The sequence below is a fragment of the Salmo trutta genome, chromosome 12 (genome assembly GCF_901001165.1).
Source record: "Salmo trutta chromosome 12, fSalTru1.1, whole genome shotgun sequence".
NCBI lineage: Eukaryota > Metazoa > Chordata > Actinopteri > Salmoniformes > Salmonidae > Salmo > Salmo trutta.
The window spans coordinates 44,536,945-44,558,923 of NC_042968.1; the positions used below are offsets into that span (position 1 = coordinate 44,536,945).

Sequence of the window (21,979 nt, forward strand, 5' to 3'; positions counted from 1 at the left end):
ATATCTTCTAATGTATGTTGATATGAGCTTCCTGTGAGTTCTTCCTCAGGCTTCCAGAAAATACTTTGCCATGACGTTTATTGGTTCCATCACGTGGATCGCTGTGTTCTCCTATCTAATGGTCTGGTGGGCTCATCAGGTACCACTCTGGTTGGATTTTAGATCACATGACTGCCATCTTGTTTAGAAACTATTAGTCCTTCTTTGACTCAGACCAGGATTTAATCAGATCAGCGATAACCCGAGGTAACAGACAGACCCGAGGTAACAGACAGACCCGAGGTAACAGACAGACCCGAGGTAACAGACACACCCGAGGTAACAGACACACCCGAGGTAACAGACAGACCCGAGGTAACAGACAGACCCGAGGTAACAGACACACCCGAGGTAACAGACAGACCCGAGGTAACAGACACACCCGAGGTAACAGACACACCCGAGGTAACAGACAGACCCGAGGTAACAGACAGACCCGAGGTAACAGACAGACCCGAGGTAACAGACAGACCCGAGGGTAACAGACACACCCGAGGTAACAGACAGGACCCGATGGTAACAGACAGACCCGAGGTAACAGACCACACCCGAGGGTAACAGACACCACCCGGAGAGGGTAACAGACAGACACGAGGTAACAGAACAGACCCGACGTGGTAACAGACAGACCCGAGGTAACAACAGACACACCCGAGGTAACAGACACACCCCGAGGTAACAGACAGACCCGAGGTGGTAACAAGACAGACCCGAGGTAACAGACACACCCGAGGGTAACAGACAGACCCGAGGTAACAGACAGACCCGAGGGTAAACAGACCACAACCCGAAGGTAACAGAACCACACCCGAGGGTAACAGACACACCCGAGGTAACAGACACACCCGAGGTAACAGACACACCCGAGGTAAACAGACAGACCCGAGGTAACAGACAGACCCGAGGTAACAGACAGACCCGAGGTAACAGACAGACCCGAGGTAACAGACAGACCCGAGGTAACAGACAGACCCGAGGTAACAGACACACCCGAGGTAACAGACACACCCGAGGTAACAGACAGACCCGAGGTAACAGACACACCCGAGGTAACAGACAGACCCGAGGTAACAGACAGACCCGAGGTAACAGACACACCCGTAGTTTATAGTTGTTTTTGTTTAGGTGATTTGGGAGGTGTAACTACGTAGGAGCTGTCAAATCAGTGAGCGGTTGCTCTTGTTGTCATGGTCACGAAACCACACCCATCCTTATATCTCCCCCATATTAGAAGTTCAGAATGAGAAGGTGTAGCGCCGCGATATAGAAATAATGACACTCAAATTGAAAATCATTAAACCAAATAGCAAGGATGTAGATCAGCCTAATGAAGGTATAGATTACATCACACATTTTAGTGTTTGAGTTTAACACGGCTGCAGGGGATTTCTATTAGTGCATCCAATGGCAATGTCCACGATAGGTCTAACGATAGGTCTAACGATAGGTCTAACGATAGGTCTAACGATGAGTCTAACGATAGGGCTAACGATAGGGCTAACGATAGGGCTAACGATAGGGCTAACGATAGGTCTAACGATGAGTCTAACGATAGGGCCGATAGGTCTAACGATAGGTCTAACGATAGGTCTAACGATAGGTCTAACGATAGGTATCACGATAGGTATCACGATGAGTCTAACGATGAGTCTAACGATAGGTCTAACGATAGGTCTAACGATAGGTCTAACGATAGGGCTAACGATAGGGCTAACGATAGGGCTAACGATAGGGCTAACGATAGGGCTAACGACAGGTATAACGACGGCTAACGATGGGTCTAACGATAGGGCTAACGATAGGGCTAACGATAGGGCTAACGATAGGTCTAACGATAGGTATCACGATAGGTATCACGATAGGTATCACGATAGGTATCACGATAGGTATCACGATAGGTCTAACGATGAGTCTAACGATAGGTCTAACGATAGGTCTAACGATAGGTCTAACGATAGGTCTAACGATAGGTCTAACGATAGGGCTAACGATAGGGCTAACGATAGGGCTAACGATAGGGCTAACGACGGGTATAACGACAGGGCTAACGACAGGGCTAACGATAGGGCTAACGATGGGGCTAACGATGGGTCTAACGATAGGTCTAACGATAGGGCTAACGATAGGGCTAACGATAGGGCTAACGATAGGGCTAAAGATAGAGCTAAAGATAGGTCCAACGATAGGTCCAACGATAGGTCCAACGATAGGCATAACGATAGTTCTAACGTCGGGAGCCTCTTGGGGTTTTGACATCTCCAACGCAGTAACACTTCCAACACCACCTACTATAAACAAAAGCAATGATGAGCTACGGTTATCTTGGGTTAACGTTGGTCTGGTTGAATCCTGGCCTCCGTCTACACTCGGGATGAACAACGGATGTGCTATGTATTTGTCTATGAATTACATTTTGATAGATGTATTGACTGACTGTTGGCTCCCTAGGTGTGTGAGACTGATTGGTTGATTGACTGACTGTTGGCTCCCTAGGTGGGTGAGACTGATTGATTGACTGACTGCTGTCTCCCTAGGTGGGTGAGACTGATTGATTGACTGACTGTTATCTCCCTAGGTGGGTGAGACTGATTGATTTATTGACTGACTGTTGGCTCCCTAGGTGGGTGAGACTGATTGATTTATTGACTGACTGTTGGCTCCCTAGGTGGGTGAGACTGATTGATTGACTGACTGACTGCTGTCTCCCTAGGTGGGTGAGACTGATTGATTGACTGACTGTTATCTCCCTAGGTGGGTGAGACTGATTGATTTATTGACTGACTGTTGGCTCCCTAGGTGGGTGAGACTGATTGATTGACTGACTGTTATCTCCCTAGGTGGGTGAGACTGATTGATTGATTGAATGACTGTTGGCTCCCTAGGTGGGTGAGACCATAGGCATCTCAGAGGAGATCATGGGCCTGACCATCCTGGCAGCGGGCACCTCCATCCCTGACCTCATCACTAGTGTCATCGTGGCCCGTAAAGGACTAGGAGACATGGCTGTGTCCAGCTCAGTGGGATCTAACATCTTCGATATCACTATGGGGTTAGTATAGACCACTATCACTACAGAGATATCACTATGGGGTTAGTATAGACCACTATCACTACAGAGATATCACTATGGGGTTAGTATAGACCACTATCACTACAGAGATATCACTATGGGGTTAGTATAGACCACTATCATTACAGAGATATCACTATGGGGTTAGTATAGACCACTATCACTACAGAGATATCACTATGGGGTTAGTATAGACCACTATAACTACAGAGATATCACTATGGGGTTAGTATAGACCACTATCACTACAGAGATATCACTATGGGGTTAGTATAGACCACTATCACTACAGAGATATCACTATGGGGTTAGTATAGACCACTATCACTACAGAGATAGCACTATGGGGTTAGTATAGACCACTATCACTACATAGATAGCACTATGGGGTTAGTATAGACCACTATAACTACAGAGATATCACTATGGGGTTAGTATAGACCACTATAACTACAGAGATATCACTATGGGGTTAGTATAGACCACTATAACTACAGAGATATCACTATGGGGTTAGTATAGACCACTATCCCTACAGAGATAGCACTATGGGGTTAGTATAGACCACTATAACTACAGAGATATCACTATGGGGTTAGTATAGACCACTATATCTACAGAGATATCACTATGGGGTTAGTATAGACCACTATCACTACAGAGATATCACTATGGGGTTAGTATAGACCACTATCACTACAGAGATATCACTATGAACTGTGTACCGTTGTCTGTAGTAAACGATCAAGGCAATTTGTGTTACTACTCTCAAAAGTGATTGTCTCTCTCCCCCTCTGTCTCCACCCCTCTCTCTCTCTCTCTCTCTACATCCCTCTGCCTCCACCCCTCCTCTCTCTCCCTCTCTACATCCCTCCACCCCTCCTCTCCCTCTCCCTCGCTACGTCCCTCCAGCCTACCTGTCCCATGGTTGATCTTCTCGGCGATGCATGGCGGTGTACCGGTGGCGGTGAACTCCAACGGCCTGTTCTGTGCCATCGTGCTCCTCTTCGTCATGCTCCTCTTCGTCATCGTCAGCATCGCGGCGTGTCGGTGGAAGATGAGCCGTGTTCTGGGCTTCACCATGTTCATGCTTTACTTCGTGTTCCTGGTGCTCAGTGTGATGCTAGAAGACCGTATTATTATCTGCCCCGTCTCCATCTGAGGTCAGACACCATTATGTTAGCTTCAGGAACGGTTATTTTTTTACTAAGATGAAACTGAATATGTTGTACTGTACAGAGCATTATGGGTACTGTAGTACATCATATTACAATGAGGGAGGAAAAAAGAGGCGTGTCAGGAAGTCATTTAAATAATAACCTCCAAACTGTATCGTTGTCAGTCACTAACATTCACGGTATAGGGGGTTAGAGATTCCCTAGTGTTACTGTTCACAGAGGTGATTGTGTTGTCTATGTTGAGCCAGGTATTGTTGAATCAGTGGACACCTCCATGGTTGGACTATTGCTGGTCTCTTTCACCAGAACTGACGTGCAGCAGTAGAGTTTGTCTGTCCACAACTACTGAAGAGAGACACAGTAATTGTAGAAGTTGTCCAGCCACACACACACATCCATTTTAGTGTTCATCCATGTAAAAATGTCAATACAGTCATTTCTTTTAGAGTAAAAAAAAACGACAACAAAAATGGTTTATCAGGTGCAGAGAGGTACAGCAGCTTGAGTTGTCACGTTAATGATTCTGTGTCTAGAAAACCCAGGAATGGTGTAGTGCAGTTACACGACCCATATGTAAACCCAGGAATGGTGTAGTGCAGTTACACGACCCATATGTAAACCCAGGAATGGTGTAGTGCAGTTACACGACCCATATGTAACCATTACTTCATTAACTGTCAGCATTGTAGTGTCATGTGTTATGTATGTATGCAATACACTTGTGTGGGTCAGATGGATGCAAAGAGAATGTATTGATGTATACTAAACTATCCATATGTTGTACTTACAATCCATGCTGCAATTAAATCATTTTTTAAATAATATTCAATAAAAGGTGTAGTGTTGATTGGTTAATTATGTTGTATGAAAACAAATGTTCTGGGATCATTTAAAACTGAAGCCAGGATTCAATCAAAAGGTGCATTATCAAATAAATATATACAACAAAGTGTGTGGTGGACAACGTGTCTTTCAAAGACACTTTTCCCCGGCGTTCACAAAGATCGTGTTCGCTGTCAAGGCTGTGGATGTCGGTTTAAGCATAAATCCCAGACGTAATTTAATCCCAGTGTAGAAACACACAGGATTGGCCACGGTATAAGTGATTTTATTTCCAGTCCGAGACAACTCTGAAGATCCAGTCAACAGTACATTATTCATCTCATCATCAGATCCACAGACCCATCATACACAGCTGTAAACAACACTAGGAACATTTTACAAAATGTCTTCTCTACGAAGAGCAGATCAAACGTTATACATTGACCTAAATACAATGACACATTTTGTTTGGACATTTCCTTCTACACGACTAATAACCTTCTAGAGCTCTATTCAGTCTGTAGAAGTGAAGCGTGAGAGATTCTGTGATTGAAATGTAAAGGTCATTTCCCATGGAGCGGCCATACGCACCGTTTACCGTCAATGCAGTCTCTGCTAAAGCAGGAACACCGCCTTTAAATTTCAATCACCATGCAAAACTCAACTTCCGCCACGCGGATTGAATAGAGCCCTTCATCTGCAGAGATTGACAACAAAACGATTTAAAGCTGTTGACACTGCTGATATTCATGAGTGATATTTTTGACAGTCCAGGTCTCTCTTAACCGCTTGGTTGGTTGGTAACAATCTTTAGCTTTCAAATTAGCCACGTCCGTTTCATGTTTGCATAGTAGCGCTATTCTGCGATTGATGCTCTCAGCTGTCAATCATTGAAGTGGCCAGCTCTCATTGGACCCTTCTTGACAGAGGTCCTCTTCTAGCCAATGACATCATCAGTCTGTTGTTACATTGTAATTGGAGGTCACCGGTGTGCCTCACTTTAGGTAAGATGACTGGTGACGTTCCGTCTACATTGTAGTCGGCCAGGATTGGTGTTTAACGTATCTGTTAAAAGGGGGGGACATTATGACGTCATAAAAGGTACTTCAATGATTTCATTCTGAATTGGAAGTATTTTCCCTGGCGAGAGAGAGGTGTTGCTGCGTACTTCAACCTGGGAGGATTTAAGTGTTTACCTGGTCAAGTGGACTCAACGGTTGTTCTCCACTCACACAACTGAAAGCATCATAATCTATGTTCAGGTGCATAAAATCACCAAACATGATTTAACTTGGTATCATCAGTATAACAGGCCAGGTATAAACAGCTATGTCATCATAGCCACTGTCCCGAGGTCCTGATACTTCAACCCCTTCTTTCATTTCCCCCAAATAAAGGTTCTGACTGCATGTCATGTGCCACTGAACATTCAGTTGTGCTGCTGAACGATGAACCCAACGTAGGTTGTTACTCATATAGTACCTTGTATGGAAGGAAAACACAACACTGTATACAGTATATAGATGAACATAGACATAGGATCATATCTAAAGCTTTTGAGGATGTAGCAAGTTATTGAACAGCGTTGTGTCGGCCTGACGTCCTTAACGTGGGTTAGAAACCAGATCTGAACTGGCCTCCGGTTTGGGAATACAACTTGTGACTGGAGTGACTCAGTCACAGTCGGGCTCAATCCCATTTCAAATTGCTCAATTTAGAAAGTAAACCAAATTCCAAATTGAAAAGCATTGAAGAGAATTGACTGGAATTGAAATGGAATGAACCCCAACTCTGGACTTACCGACACATCAATGGTCTGAATCATTCTTTCTGAACCCCAACTCTGGACTTATAGCTCATTAACAGAACTAGACTGGACTAAAATATAAACGCAACATGCAACACTTTCAAAGATTTTACTGAGTTACAGTTCACAGAAGGGAATCAGTCAATAAATTCATTAGGCCCCGAATCTATGTATTTCACATGACTGGGTAGTGGCGCAGCCATGGGTGGGCCTGGCATAGGCCCACCCACTTGGAAGCCAAGTCCACCCACTGGGGAGCCAGGTTCAGCCAAACAGAATAATTATTTCCCCACAAAAGGGTTTTATTACAGACAGAAATACTCCTCAGCACCCCCCTCCTCCTCAGACAATCCCGCAGGTGAAGAAGCCGGATGTGGAGATCCTGGGCTGGCGTGGTTACATGTGGTCTGCGGTTGTGAGGCCGGTTGGATGTACTGCCAAATTACGTTGGAGGCGGCTTACGGTAGAGAAATAAACATTCAATTCTCTGGAAACAGCTCTGTTGGACATTCCTGCAGTCAGCATGCAAATTGCACACTTCCTCAAAACTTGAGGTATCTGTGGCATTCTGTTGTGTGACAAAACTGCGCATTTTAGAGTGGCCTTTAATTGTCCCCAGCACAAGGTGCACTTGTGTAATGATCATGCTGTTTAATCAGCTTCTTGATATGGATTATCTTGGCAAAGGATAAACACATTTGGCTGTAAAGAAATTTGTGTGCAAAATTTGATTTGAGAGAAATAAGCTTTTTGTGCATATGGAACATTCCTGGGATCTTTTATTTCAGCTCATGAAAAATGGGCCCAACACTTTACATGTTGCGTTTATATTTTTGTTCAGTATATACACTGTACCATCGTACCGTTTTGGATGATTCTTTTTTGGTTCTAAAACACATAAATTCAAATCTAAAAAAGGTTTTTGAAGGGGAACAGACAGTTACCTCAAAACTATTGAACAACCCATACTTTCCTTGTAAATTCCCTGTCATAACCCACTATTCACAGTTTATAACACCTGAAGAGAGGCCCACACATATAGGTGGTACAGAGAATATGAAAGGGCATGAAACACGGAACCTACTGTCTTGTAGAAATATTCCCTCCATATATCAAAAGGGTAACTACATGTTCTTAACAGTACACAGAGGTCCTCAAAGGTACTCCAACTTTAACTTGAAGGTACTTTAAAAGGTACTTCACTTTAATGATATTAATACTGATATCTGAGGAGCCGATTCATACAGCATGTTGTGCCAAAGATGTCAAAGTCTGTTTTACAGTTGCACATTACTTTAAAAACAAAAACAGTGGTCAATCAGTTTTGTAAACGTCAAAGTATTCGACTCAGTATGGGTTTTTCTGTAATAGATATTTATATTTTGTTGATCAAACTAATCAATCCATACTCGGGATACGTCTTGTCAACAACAACATCTGTTGTAAAGTGCAGCGGAAATTGAGTATTTATCGCAACATTTTGGCAGTTTTAAAGCGACTTTAGTTGTTTTGAGTGAATCTTTGAATGCCCTCACTGATACAATACTTCAAACCAGCTTAGTTCAGTTTACGATGGACATTAGAGTGGTACAGTAACAGGTACAGTTACACTACTCACTGTAAATACAACTAGATCTTTCTAACAGCCATAAACCACAGGAGGACAGGAATGGATGTTTAACCTGACATGAAGCCAGTACATCCATCAACCACAGGAGGACAGGAATGGATGTTTAACCTGACATGAAGCCAGTACATCCATCAACCACAGGAGGACAGGAATGGATGTTTAACCTGACATGAAGACAGTACATCCATCAACCACAGGAGGACAGGAATGGATGTTTAACCTGACATGAAGCCAGTACATCCATCAACCACAGGAGGACAGGAATGGATGTTTAACCTGACATGAAGCCAGTACATCCATCAACCACAGGAGGACAGGAATGGATGTTTAACCTGACATGAAGCCAGTACATCCATCAACCACAGGAGGACAGGAATGGATGTTTAACCTGACATGAAGCCAGTACATCCATCAACCACAGGAGGACAGGAATGGATGTTTAACCTGACATGAAGCCAGTACATCCATCAACCACAGGAGGACAGGAATGGATGTTTAACCTGACATGAAGCCAGTACATCCATCAACCACAGAAGGACAGGAATGGATGTTTAACCTGACATGAAGCCAGTACATCCATCAACCACAGGAGGACAGGAATGGATGTTTAACCTGACATGAAGCCAGTACATCCATCAACCACAGGAGGACAGGAATGGATGTTTAACCTGACATGAAGCCAGTACATCCATCAACCACAGGAGGACAGGAATGGATGTTTAACCTGACATGAAGCCAGTACATCCATCAACCACAGGAGGACAGGAATGGATGTTTAACCTGACATGAAGACAGTACATCCATCAACCACAGGAGGACAGGAATGGATGTTTAACCTGACATGAAGACAGTACATCCATCAACCACAGGAGGACAGGAATGGATGTTTAACCTGACATGAAGCCAGTACATCCATCAACCACAGGAGGACAGGAATGGATGTTTAACCTGACATGAAGCCAGTACATCCATCAACCACAGGAGGACAGGAATGGATGTTTAACCTGACATGAAGACAGTACATCCATCAACCACAGGAGGACAGGAATGGATGTTTAACCTGACATGAAGCCAGTACATCCATCAACCACAGGAGGACAGGAATGGATGTTTAACCTGACATGAAGACAGTACATCCATCAACCACAGGAGGACAGGAATGGATGTTTAACCTGACATGAAGACAGTACATCCATCTAAACAAATAAAACAGACTAAAATAAATAAAAGGCTTACTTTGTATAAATAGAATTCAAGTTAAGTAAAATATTGCTTATATTAGTCTCTATATTTGACTATATAATACAAATGTTGTTTTATAAAAGGTCCCTACTACTACTGTCGTATATAAAATACATTTTGTATTTTATGTAACAATTTGTACAAGATTTCTTAAAACATAAGTACCCCGAAATAGAACACGTCAAAATGTGTGAAACCGTTGTTAAGTTAATGAGTATGATCTCCCTCCATCCAGAGTCGTATGTCCAGAACCTTCTACAACCAGCTGATGACATGGGATTTTAAAAACATCCCTTTTGTGAGACTAGTCAGACTACATAATAACACCCTGGTCGGTCAGCTCCGTTAGTCTCTGGTCAGCCCCGTCACATCTCTCACAGGTGACGGACATGACCCAAAACATCACGCTGTCAACAAGCACACATTCTGGAAGTCTTTCTAAAGGGATTCCTGAGCTCGTCTTTAAAGCAACCCTCAGTCCTCTTTGGGAAAGCCACCGTTGTAATACATGGATTTTATACAGCGCTTTTCATGGACACAAAGATCTCTTGAACCCTACCCACGTGTGTTACCCACGGCTGTGCTATGCTGAGCGACGGAGGTGACTGGCCGGGTGGAGGCTGAGGTGTCGGACGTAAAGGGGTCAGAGTTCAGAGGTAGGGCTCTCCGAAGGTCTTGCGACACTCCATGACCCCAGCGCTGGGCGGACGGTCGCAGTTGTGCGTCAGCTTCACCAGGTTGGGGCTGAGGTGGTCGTACGCCATCTTGTATTCACGGTCAAAAGCGTCTGGAGGGAGGAGTGAGGCGAGATTAACACATCAATGTTTAACACTGATTTAAATGTCATTTAAACTGAAGACCTTCTAGTGAAAGCGCTGCAGTACACTGCAGGAGCATTCAGTGTATGGGTTGACTTCTAGATGACATTTTGTGCCTTGCACCTGAAGAGTAGTTGGCTGTGAGTACACTACAGTACTTCTGAAACTACTAGCACAATGAAAGCAAACTTACCGATGTCAATGTTGTCCTTTCCCAGAGCCACCAGACACAGGAAGAGGATGTCTCTGTACAGACTCCTGCAGAGGGATGTTAGATGATACAGAGGACATTTAGCAGACTAGTTCCAGTAGACAGCAGCATGCCGACCGGCTGTCTTTCACATCAAAGGGGCTAATGATACTTAACCTTGCTATATTTACACCAACTGACTCAACTCAAATCAAATTGTATTGGTCACATACACATGGTTAGCAGATGTTATTGGTCACATACACATGGTTAGCAGATGTTATTGGTCACATACACATGGTTAGCAGATGTTAATGCGAGTGTAGCGAAATGCTTGTGCTTCTAGTTCCAACAGAGCGGTAATATCTAACAAGTAATCTAACAATTCCCCAACAACTACCTTATACACACAATCTAAAGGGGTGAATGAGAATATGTACAGTTGAAGTCGGAAGTTTACATACACCTTAGCCAAATACATTTAAACTCAGTTTTTCACAATTCCTGACATTTAATCCAAGTAAAAATTCCCTGTCTTAGGTCAGTTAGGATCACCACTTTATTTTCAGAATGTGAAATGTCAGAATAATAGTAGAAAGAATTATTTATTTCAGCTTTTATTTCTTTCATCACATTCCCAGTGGGTCAGAAGTTTACATACACTCAATTAGTATTTGGTAGCATTGACTTTAAATAGTTTTTCTTGGGTCAAACATTTCAGGTAGCCTTCCACAAGCTTCCCACAATAAGTTGGGTGACTTTTGGCCCATTCCTCTTGACAGAGCTGGTGTAACTGGGTCAGGTATGTAGGCCTCCTTGCTCTCACACACTTTTTCTATGGGATTGAGATCAGGGCTTTGTGATGGCCACTCCAAAACTTTGACATTGTTGTCCTTAAGCCATTTTGCCACAACTTTGGAAGTATGCTTGGGGTCATTGTCCATTTGGAAGACTCATTTGCGACCAAGCTTTAACTTCCTGACTGATGTCTTGAGATGTTGCTTCAATATATCCACATAATTTCCCTGCCTCATGATGCCATCTATTTTGTGAAGTGCACCAGTCCCTCCTGCAGCAAAGCACCCCCACAACATGATGCTGCCACCCCCGTTATTCACGGTTGGGATGGTGTTCTTCGGCTTGTAAGCCTCCCCCTTTTTCCTCCAAACATAAATATGGTCATTATGGCCAAACAGTTCTATTTTTGTTTCATCAGACCAGAGGACATTTCTCCAAAAATCTTTGTCCCCATGTGCAGTTGCAAACCGTAGTCTGGTTTTTTTACGGCGGTTTTGGAGCGGCCTTTCAGGTTATGTAGGACTTGTTTTACTGTGGATATAGATACTTTTGTACCTGTTTCCTCCAGCATCTTCACAAGGTCCTTTGATGTTGTTCTGGGATTGATTTACACTTTTTACACCAAAGAAAATATATTTCTAAGAGACAGAACACGTCTCCTTCCTGAGTGGTATGATGGCCACGTGGACCAATGGTGTTTATACTTGCGTACTATTGTTTGTACAGATGAACATGGTACCTTCAGGCGTTTGGAAATTGCTCCCAAGGATGACCCAGACTTGTGGAGATCTACAATCTTTTTTCTGAAGTCTTGGATGATTTCTTTTGATTTTCCCATGATGTCAAGCAAAGAGTCACTGAGTTTGAAGGTAGGCCTTGAAATACATCCACAGGTACACCTCCAATTGACTCAAATGATGTCAATTAGCCTATCAGAAGCTTCTAAAGCCGGGACATCATTTTCTGGAATTTTCCAAGCTGTTTAAAGGCACAGTCAACTTAGTGTATGTAAACTTCTGACCCACTGGAATTGTGATACAGTGAATTATAAGTGAAATAATCTGTCTGTAAACAATTGTTGGAAAAATGACTTGTGTCATGCACAAAGTAGATGTCCTAACCGACTTGCCAAAATTATAGTTTGTTAACAAGAAATTTGTGGAGTGGTTGAAAAACAAGTTTTAATGACTCCAACCTAAGTGTATGTAAACTTCCAACTTCAACTGTACATATAAATATATGGATGAGCGAAAGCCGAGTGGTATTTAGTGATGTGAAGCGCTCTGAATGTTGCAGATAGAAATAGGACGAATAGAGCTGATGATTCTTTACCCTGACAGACAATCATGTCTGTTCTACATGACACATCTCTATCTGAATGTTTCAGTAGCGTTACATCCTCCTGAACATGCCCCTGGACAATGGCGTTATCAATGTGTAACCCCTGACCTTTGCCTCTTGACCCCCAGGCTCTGCCCCAGCAGCTGTAGGAGCTGTCCCATTGGTCGAGAGACGTCGTTCCTCTGGATGCTCTTGACCACGCTGTGGAGTAGCTCCTCCCCAAACGGATGCTCCGCCTCGCTCACAGGACGACACAACGGGTAGCCCACACCTGGAGGCAGGGGTCCGGGGTCAGAAAGATAGATATGTAGACTACACTAATACACACTTCATATAGAACAAACGTGTCCACGTGCACACACACGTAGGTATGCAAGACCGATCACACACACAGTAAACCACAGATGCTAACCCATTCTCAAATACAGGAGTGTATAATACAGGAGTGTATAATACAGGAGTGTATAATACAGGAGTGTAAAATACAGGAGTGTATAATACAGGAGTGTATAATACAGGAGTGTATATTACAGGAGTGTATAATACAGGAGTGTATATTACAGGAGTGTATAATACAGGAGTGTATTATACAGGAGTGTAAAATACAGGAGTGTATAATACAGGAGTGTATAATACAGGAGTGTATATTACAGGAGTGTATATTACAGGAGTGTATAATACAGGAGTGTATAATACAGGAGTGTATTTGAGATCCAGCTAGACGAAGACACATTAAAATGTTGGAAGAACTGAATAAAATGAATCACTAGAAACAACATTATTTAGACAATTCAATCAAAGACAGCCCACAGAATTCTCAGGCTGTCAAGCAAGTGGAAAACAGCAATACAGCGATGCATTTCAACCACATAAAGATACTGAGGACAGAGAAAATGAAACTGGTTTTCCAAATGACTACAAACAGAGTGCAGCAAAGCAGAGAAGAGCAGACAGGACACACAGAGACAAAGGAGAGGACTCAGCTGTCGAGTCCTAAAGAGAACACTCACTGTCTAACAACAGAGCACAATTAAGCCCTAAAAGACAGAGAACAGAGAACAACAGACCCCTGTTAGCTCCCAGACATTACAGTACACAGAGATCCAAAATGGCTGCCACATAGCTGCCCATGGTTCAGAGCTCTTCCATCTGCCAAAGTTAGGCTACAAAAAGGCTACAAGACATCCACAAATCATACAGATATGCTCTTAAAACCACAGTAAAATATAGACTTATGGCTTTATCTGTTGCTTGATAAAACAAGGTGCTGAGACGGCTTCAGGACCTGCTGTAGACTGTGACTTAATGCATTACACTGAGATGGTTTCAGGACCTGCTGTAGACCGTGACTTAATGCATTACACTGAGACGGTTTCAGGACCTGCTGTAGACTGACTTAATGCATTACACTGAGACGGTTTCAGGACCTGCTGTAGACCGTGACTTAATGCATTTCACTGAGACGGCTTCAGGACCTGCTGTAGACTGTGACTTAATGCATTTCACTGAGACGGTTTCAGGACCTGCTGTAGACCGTGACTTAATGCATTTCACTGAGACGGTTTCAGGACCTGCTGTAGACCGTGACTTAATGCATTACACTGAGACGGTTTCAGGACCTGCTGTAGACTGTGACCTAATGCATTTCACTGAGACGGTTTCAGGACCTGCTGTAGACTGTGACTTAATGCATTTCACTGAGACGGTTTCAGGACCTGCTGTAGACCGTGACTTAATGCATTTCACTGAGACGGTTTCAGGACCTGCTGTAGACTGTGACTTAATGCATTTCACTGAGACGGTTTCAGGACCTGCTGTAGACTGACTTAATGCATTTCACTGAGACGGTTTCAGGACCTGCTGTAGACTGTGACTTAATGCATTTCACTGAGACGGTTTCAGGACCTGCTGTAGACTGACTTAATGCATTTCACTGAGACGGTTTCAGGACCTGCTGTAGACCGTGACTTAATGCATTACACTGAGATGGTTTCAGGACCTGCTGTAGACTGACTTAATGCATTTCACTGAGACGGTTTCAGGACCTGCTGTAGACCGTGACTTAATGCATTACACTGAGATGGTTTCAGGACCTGCTGTAGACTGTGACTTAATGCATTACACTGAGACGGTTTCAGGACCTGCTGTAGACTGTGACTTAATGCATTACACTGAGATGGTTTCAGGACCTGCTGTAGACCGTGACTTAATGCATTTCACTGAGACGGTTTCAGGACCTGCTGTAGACCGTGACCTACTCTGTGTGTTCCAGAGGATGTAAAACGGCTGGATGAGATCCCGGTGCAGCTTCAGGTTATCCCATAAGATCTGGATCAACACGTGTTTACTGTCCTCTGACATCCAGTGGCGAGGGACCTGGGGAAGGACAGGGACAGATATGAGACACACACACACACACTAGCTCAATGACAATATATCTGGAGGGAGACGTATAGACAGGGAATAAGGGGTGAGATGTATAGACAGGGAATAAGGGGTGGGACGAATAGACAGGGAATAAGGGGTGAGATGTATAGACAGGGAATAAGGGGTGAGATGTATAGACAGGGAATAAGGGGTGGGACGAATAGACAGGGAATAAGGGGTGAGATGTATAGACAGGGAATAAGGGGTGAGATGTATAGACAGGGAATAAGGGGTGAGATGTATAGACAGGGAATAAGGGGTGAGATGTATAGACAGGGAATAAGGGGTGGGACGAATAGACAGGGAATAAGGGGTGAGATGTATAGACAGGGAATAAGGAGTGGGACGTATAGACAGGGAATAAGGAGTGGGACGAATAGACAGGGAATAAGGGGTGAGATGTATAGACAGGGAATAAGGGGTGAGATGTATAGACAGGGAATAAGGGGTGAGCTGTATAGACAGGGAATAAGGGGTGAGCTGTATAGACAGGGAATAAGGGGTGAGCTGTATAGACAGGGAATAAGGGGTGAGCTGTATAGACAGGGAATAAGGGGTGAGATGTATAGACAGGGAATAAGGGGTGAGATGTATAGACAGGGAATAAGGGGTGAGATGTATAGACAGGGAATAAGGGGTGAGATGTATAGACAGGGAATAAGGGGTGAGATGTATAGACAGGGAATAAGGGGTGAGATGTATAGACAGGGAATAAGGGGTGAGATGTATAGACAGGGAATAAGGGGTGAGATGTATAGACAGGGAATAAGGGGTGAGATGTATAGACAGGGAATAAGGGGTGAGCTGTATAGACAGGGAATAAGGGGTGAGCTGTATAGACAGGGAATAAGGGGTGAGCTGTATAGACAGGGAATAAGGGGTGAGCTGTATAGACAGGGAATAAGGGTTGAGATGTATAGACAGGGAATAAGGGGTGAGATGTATAGACAGGGAATAAGGGGTGAGATGTATAGACAGGGAATAAGGGGTGAGATGTATAGACAGGGAATAAGGGGTGAGATGTATAGACAGGGAATAAGGGGTGAGATGTATAGACAGGGAATAAGGGGTGAGATGTATAGACAGGGAATAAGGGGTGAGATGTATAGACAGGGAATAAGGGGTGGGACGAATAGACAGGGAATAAGGGGTGAGATGTATAGACAGGGAATAAGGGGTGAGATGTATAGACAGGGAATAAGGGGTGAGATGTATAGACAGGGAATAAGGGGTGAGATGTATAGACAGGGAATGTATAGACAGTGTTCCCTACTGTAGATCCCCTGTTACAGTGCTCTGAGGTCAGTATGAGTCCAGGCAGGTTGCTGGGCAGGTCCAGACGTCTGAAGGACCAAACCAGGTTCCAGTAGATGATAGGATGGTGGTCCACCACGGCTGACACCGTGATAACAGGGTCTCCCTCGTTCTCCAGCAGGGACTCCAGCTCCTTCCACAGCACCAGAGGACTCAGGTAGGGTACTGTGACTGGTTCTGGGTGGTGGAGACGCCACTCCATATCAACACTCAGGGGGTCCTGGGGAGGTTAAGGGTCAGGGGTTAAAGTTGAGAAGTTAGGCTGTGGGTGGTTCTCGACCACTACAGATACATAACAATAATCAAGTAAGAATGTATGTGTGTGTGTGTGTGTTTTGGGAGTCTCTCACGCTGGCTTCGTTGAGTCGGCTGGGCAGGCTGCCTGTAGTGGGTACATTGTGGTTGAGTCGAGTTGGTTCCTCCATGGGGTCAAAGGCACTGACACTCCGCACCATAGCTGACCCTGGGGACAGGGCCCCCTGGCACCGCTCTGTAGGGATCTCTATACACTGGGCCCTGGACGACGACAGCCTGGGGATGGATGGACAAACACACACACACACACACACACACACACACACACACACACACACACACACACACACACACACACACACACACACATACACACATACACACACACACCAGTGTTAGGGCCAGGTGTTAGGGCCTGTTTTCCATTGCAAATAGTATCAGTAGGCGGCTACTTCAAACACATTCTCTATTGAGATGTCATGTAATCCAACAGAAACCACAATGAGGAGGGAGAGAGAACACTACCACTCTACTAAAACTGGCTAACAATCTCAGGAAACTAACAGAGAGAACACTACCACTATACTAATACTGACTAATAATCTCAGGAAACTAACTGAGAGAGAGAGAACACTACCACTATATTTATACTGACTAATAATCTCAGGAAACTAACTGAGAGAACACTACCACTATACTAATACTGACTAATAATCTCAGGAAACTAACTGAGAGAACACTACCACTCTACTAATACTGACTAATAATCTCAGGAAACTAACTGAGAGAGAGAGAACACTACCACTATACTAATACTGGCTAATAATCTCAGGAAACTAACTGAGAGAGAGAGAACACTACCACTATATTTATACTGACTAATAATCTCAGGAAACTAACTGAGAGAGAGAACACTACCACTATACTAATACTGACTAATAATCTCAGGAAACTAACTGAGAGAGAGAGAACACTACCACTATACTAATACTGACTAATAATCTCAGGAAACTAACTGAGAGAGAGAGAGAACACTACCACTCTACTAATACTGACTAATAATCTCAGGAAACTAACTGAGAGAGAGAACACTACCACTATACTAATACTGACTAATAATCTCAGGAAACTAACTGAGAGAGAGAGAGAGAGAGAACACTACCACTCTACTAATACTGACTAATAATCTCAGGAAACTAACTGAGAGAGAGAACACTACCACTATACTAATACTGATTAATAATCTCAGGAAACTAACTGAGAGAGAGAGAACACTACCACTATACTAATACTGACTAATAATCTCAGGAAATTAACTGAGAGAGAGAGAGAACACTACCACTATACTAATACTGACTAATAATCTCAGGAAACTAACTGAGAGAACACTACCACTATACTAATACTGACTAATAATCTCAGGAAACTAACTGAGAGAGAGAGAACACTACCACTATACTAATACTGACTAATAATCTCAGGAAACTAACTGAGAGAAAGAACACTACCACTATACTAATACTGACTAATAATCTCAGGAAACTAACTGAGAGAGAGAACACTACCACTATACTAATACTGACTAATAATCTCAGGAAACTAACTGAGAGAAAGAACACTACCACTATACTAATACTGATTAATAATCTCAGGAAACTAACTGAGAGAGAGAGAGAGAACACTACCACTCTACTAACACTGACTAATAATCTCAGGAAACTAACTGAGAGAGAGAACACTACCACTATACTAATACTGACTAATAATCTCAGGAAACTAACAGAGAGAGAGAACACTACCACTATACTAATACTGACTAATAATCTCAGGAAACTAACTGAGAGAGAGAACACTACCACTATACTAATACTGACTAATAATCTCAGGAAACTAATTGAGAGAGAGAGAGAGAACACTACCACTATACTGATATTGACTAAAAATCTCAGGAAACTAACTGAGAGAGAGAGAACACTACCACTATACTAATACTGACTAATAATCTCAGGAAACTAACTGAGAGAGAGAGAACACTACCACTATACTAATACTGACTAATAATCTCAGGAAACTAACTGAGAGAGAGAACACTACCACTATACTAATACTGGCTAATAATCTCAGGAAACTAACTGAGAGAAAGAACACTACCACTATACTAATACTGATTAATAATCTCAGGAAACTAACTGAGAGAGAGAGAGAGAACACTACCACTCTACTAACACTGACTAATAATCTCAGGAAACTAACTGAGAGAGAGAACACTACCACTATACTAATACTGACTAATAATCTCAGGAAACTAATTGAGAGAGAGAGAGAGAACACTATCACTATACTGATATTGACTAATAATCTCAGGAAACTAACTGAGAGAGAGAACACTACCACTATACTAATACTGGCTAATAATCTCAGGAAACTAACTGAGAGAGAGAACACTACCACTATACTAATACTGACTAATAATCTCAGGAAACTAACTGAGAGAGAGAGAACACTACCACTATACTAATACTGACTAATAATCTCAGGAAACTAACTGAGAGAGAGAGAACACTACCACTATACTAATACTGACTAATAATCTCAGGAAACTAAATGAGAGAGAGAACACTACCACTATACTAATACTGGCTAATAATCTCAGGAAACTAACTGAGAGAGAGAACACTACCACTATACTAATACTGACTAATAATCTCAGGAAATTAACTGAGAGAGAGAGAACACTACCACTCTACTAATACTGGCTAATAATCTCAGGAAACTAACAGAGAGAACACTACCACTATACTAATACTGACTAATAATCTCAGGAAACTAACAGAGAGAACACTACCACTATACTAATACTGGCTGATAATCTCAGGAAACTAACTGAGAGAGAGAACACTACCACTATACTAATACTGACTAATAATCTCAGGAAACTAACAGAGAGAGAACACTACCACTATACTAATACTGACTAATAATCTCAGGAAACTAACTGAGAGAGAACACTACCACTATACTAATACTGACTAATAATCTCAGGAAACTAACAGAGAGAGAACACTACCACTATACTAATACTGACTAATAATCTCAGGAAACTAACTGAGAGAACACTACCACTATACTAATACTGGCTAATAATCTCAGGAAACTAACAGAGAGAGAGAGAACACTACCACTATATTTATACTGACTAATAATCTCAGGAAACTAACTGAGAGAGAGAACACTACCACTATACTAATACTGACTAATAATCTCAGGAAACTAACTGAGAGAGAGAGAAAACTACCACTATACTAATACTGACTAATAATCTCAGGAAACTAACTGAGAGAGAGAGAACACTACCACTCTACTAATACTGACTAATAATCTCAGGAAACTAACTGAGAGAGAGAACACTACCACTATACTAATACTGACTAATAATCTCAGGAAACTAACTGAGAGAGAGAGAGAGAACACTACCACTCTACTAATACTGACTAATAATCTCAGGAAACTAACTGAGAGAGAGAACACTACCACTATACTAATACTGACTAATAATCTCAGGAAACTAACTGAGAGAGAGAACACTACCACTATACTAATACTGACTAATAATCTCAGGAAACTAACTGAGAGAGAGAACACTACCACTATACTAATACTGACTAATAATCTCAGGAAACTAACTGAGAGAGAGAACACTACCACTATACTAATACTGACTAATAATCTCAGGAAACTAACAGAGAGAGAACACTACCACTATACTAATACTGACTAATAATCTCAGGAAACTAACTGAGAGAACACTACCACTATACTAATACTGACTAATAATCTCAGGAAACTCACTGAGAGAGAACACTACCACTATACTAATACTGACTAATAATCTCAGGAAACTAACTGAGAGAACACTACCACTATACTAATACTGACTAATAATCTCAGGAAACTAACTGAGAGAGAGAGAACACTACCACTATACTAATACTGACTAATAATCTCAGGAAACTAACTGAGAGAGAGAGAGAACACTACCACTATACTAATACTGACTAATAATCTCAGGAAACTAACTGAGAGAGAGAACACTACCACTATACTAATACTGACTAATAATCTCAGGAAACTAACTGAGAGAGAACACTACCACTATACTAATACTGACTAATAATCTCAGGAAACTAACAGAGAGAGAGAGAGAACACTACCACTATACTAATACTGACTAATAATCTCAGGAAACTAACTGAGAGAGAGAGAGAGAGAACACTACCACTATACTAATACTGACTAATAATCTCAGGAAACTAACTGAGAGAGAGAACACTACCACTATACTAATACTGACTAATAATCTCAGGAAACTAACTGAGAGAGAGAGAGAACACTACCACTATACTAATACTGACTAATAATCTCAGGAAACTAACTGAGAGAGAGAGAGAGAACACTACCACTATACTAATACTGACTAATAATCTCAGGAAACTAACTGAGAGAGAGAACACTACCACTATACTAATACTGACTAATAATCTCAGGAAACTAACAGAGAGAACACTACCACTATACTAATACTGGCTGATAATCTCAGGAAACTAACTGAGAGAGAGAGAACACTACCACTATACTACTATACTGAACTAATAATTCTCAGGAAACTAACGAGAGAGAGACACTACCCTATACTAATACTGACTAATAATCTCAGGCAAACTAACTGAGAGAGAGAAACCACTACCCACTATACTAAGTACTGAAACCTAATAATCTCAGAAACGAACTGAGAGAGAGAGAGAGAACACTAACCACTGATACTAATACTGACGAATAATCTCAGGAAACTAACATGAGAGAACACTACCACTATACTAATACTGGACTAATATCTCAGGAACCTAACTGAGAGAGAGAGAACACTACCCACTATACTTACACTGACTATACTGACTAATAATCTCAGAAACTACTGAGAGAGAGAACACTACCACTATACTAATACTGACTAATAATCTCAGGGAACAACTGAGAGAGAGAACAACTAC

At 42.4% G+C, this 21,979-nt stretch overlaps 2 protein-coding genes across 11 annotated transcripts in view; one reads left to right on the top strand and one right to left on the bottom strand.

Moving 5' to 3' along the window:
* LOC115203613 (sodium/potassium/calcium exchanger 1) overlaps nt 1–5,111 on the top strand; it is a 44,860-nt gene extending 39,749 nt beyond the window's left edge. For all 4 annotated transcript variants that reach the window (XM_029768443.1, XM_029768440.1, XM_029768441.1 and 1 more), the window contains 3 exons: nt 50–139; nt 2,922–3,088; nt 4,022–5,111. In XM_029768443.1, coding sequence (XP_029624303.1) covers nt 50–139; nt 2,922–3,088; nt 4,022–4,271 — 507 coding nt within the window. In that variant the 3' untranslated portion in view covers nt 4,272–5,111. The remainder of the gene's footprint in view (nt 1–49; nt 140–2,921; nt 3,089–4,021) is intronic.
* Nucleotides 5,112–7,794: 2,683 nt separating this feature from the next.
* The window catches only part of LOC115203619 (C-myc promoter-binding protein), a gene marked incomplete at its 5' end in the record, with an annotated part of 115,346 nt that continues 101,161 nt past the window's right edge, over nt 7,795–21,979 (bottom strand). For 5 of the 7 annotated variants that reach the window (XM_029768459.1, XM_029768457.1, XM_029768458.1 and 2 more), the window contains 7 exon segments: nt 7,795–10,575; nt 10,800–10,864; nt 13,044–13,206; nt 13,946–13,972; nt 15,194–15,311; nt 16,636–16,896; nt 17,027–17,207. In XM_029768459.1, coding sequence (XP_029624319.1) covers nt 10,439–10,575; nt 10,800–10,864; nt 13,044–13,206; nt 13,946–13,972; nt 15,194–15,311; nt 16,636–16,896; nt 17,027–17,207 — 952 coding nt within the window. 7 annotated transcript variants of the gene reach the window in all.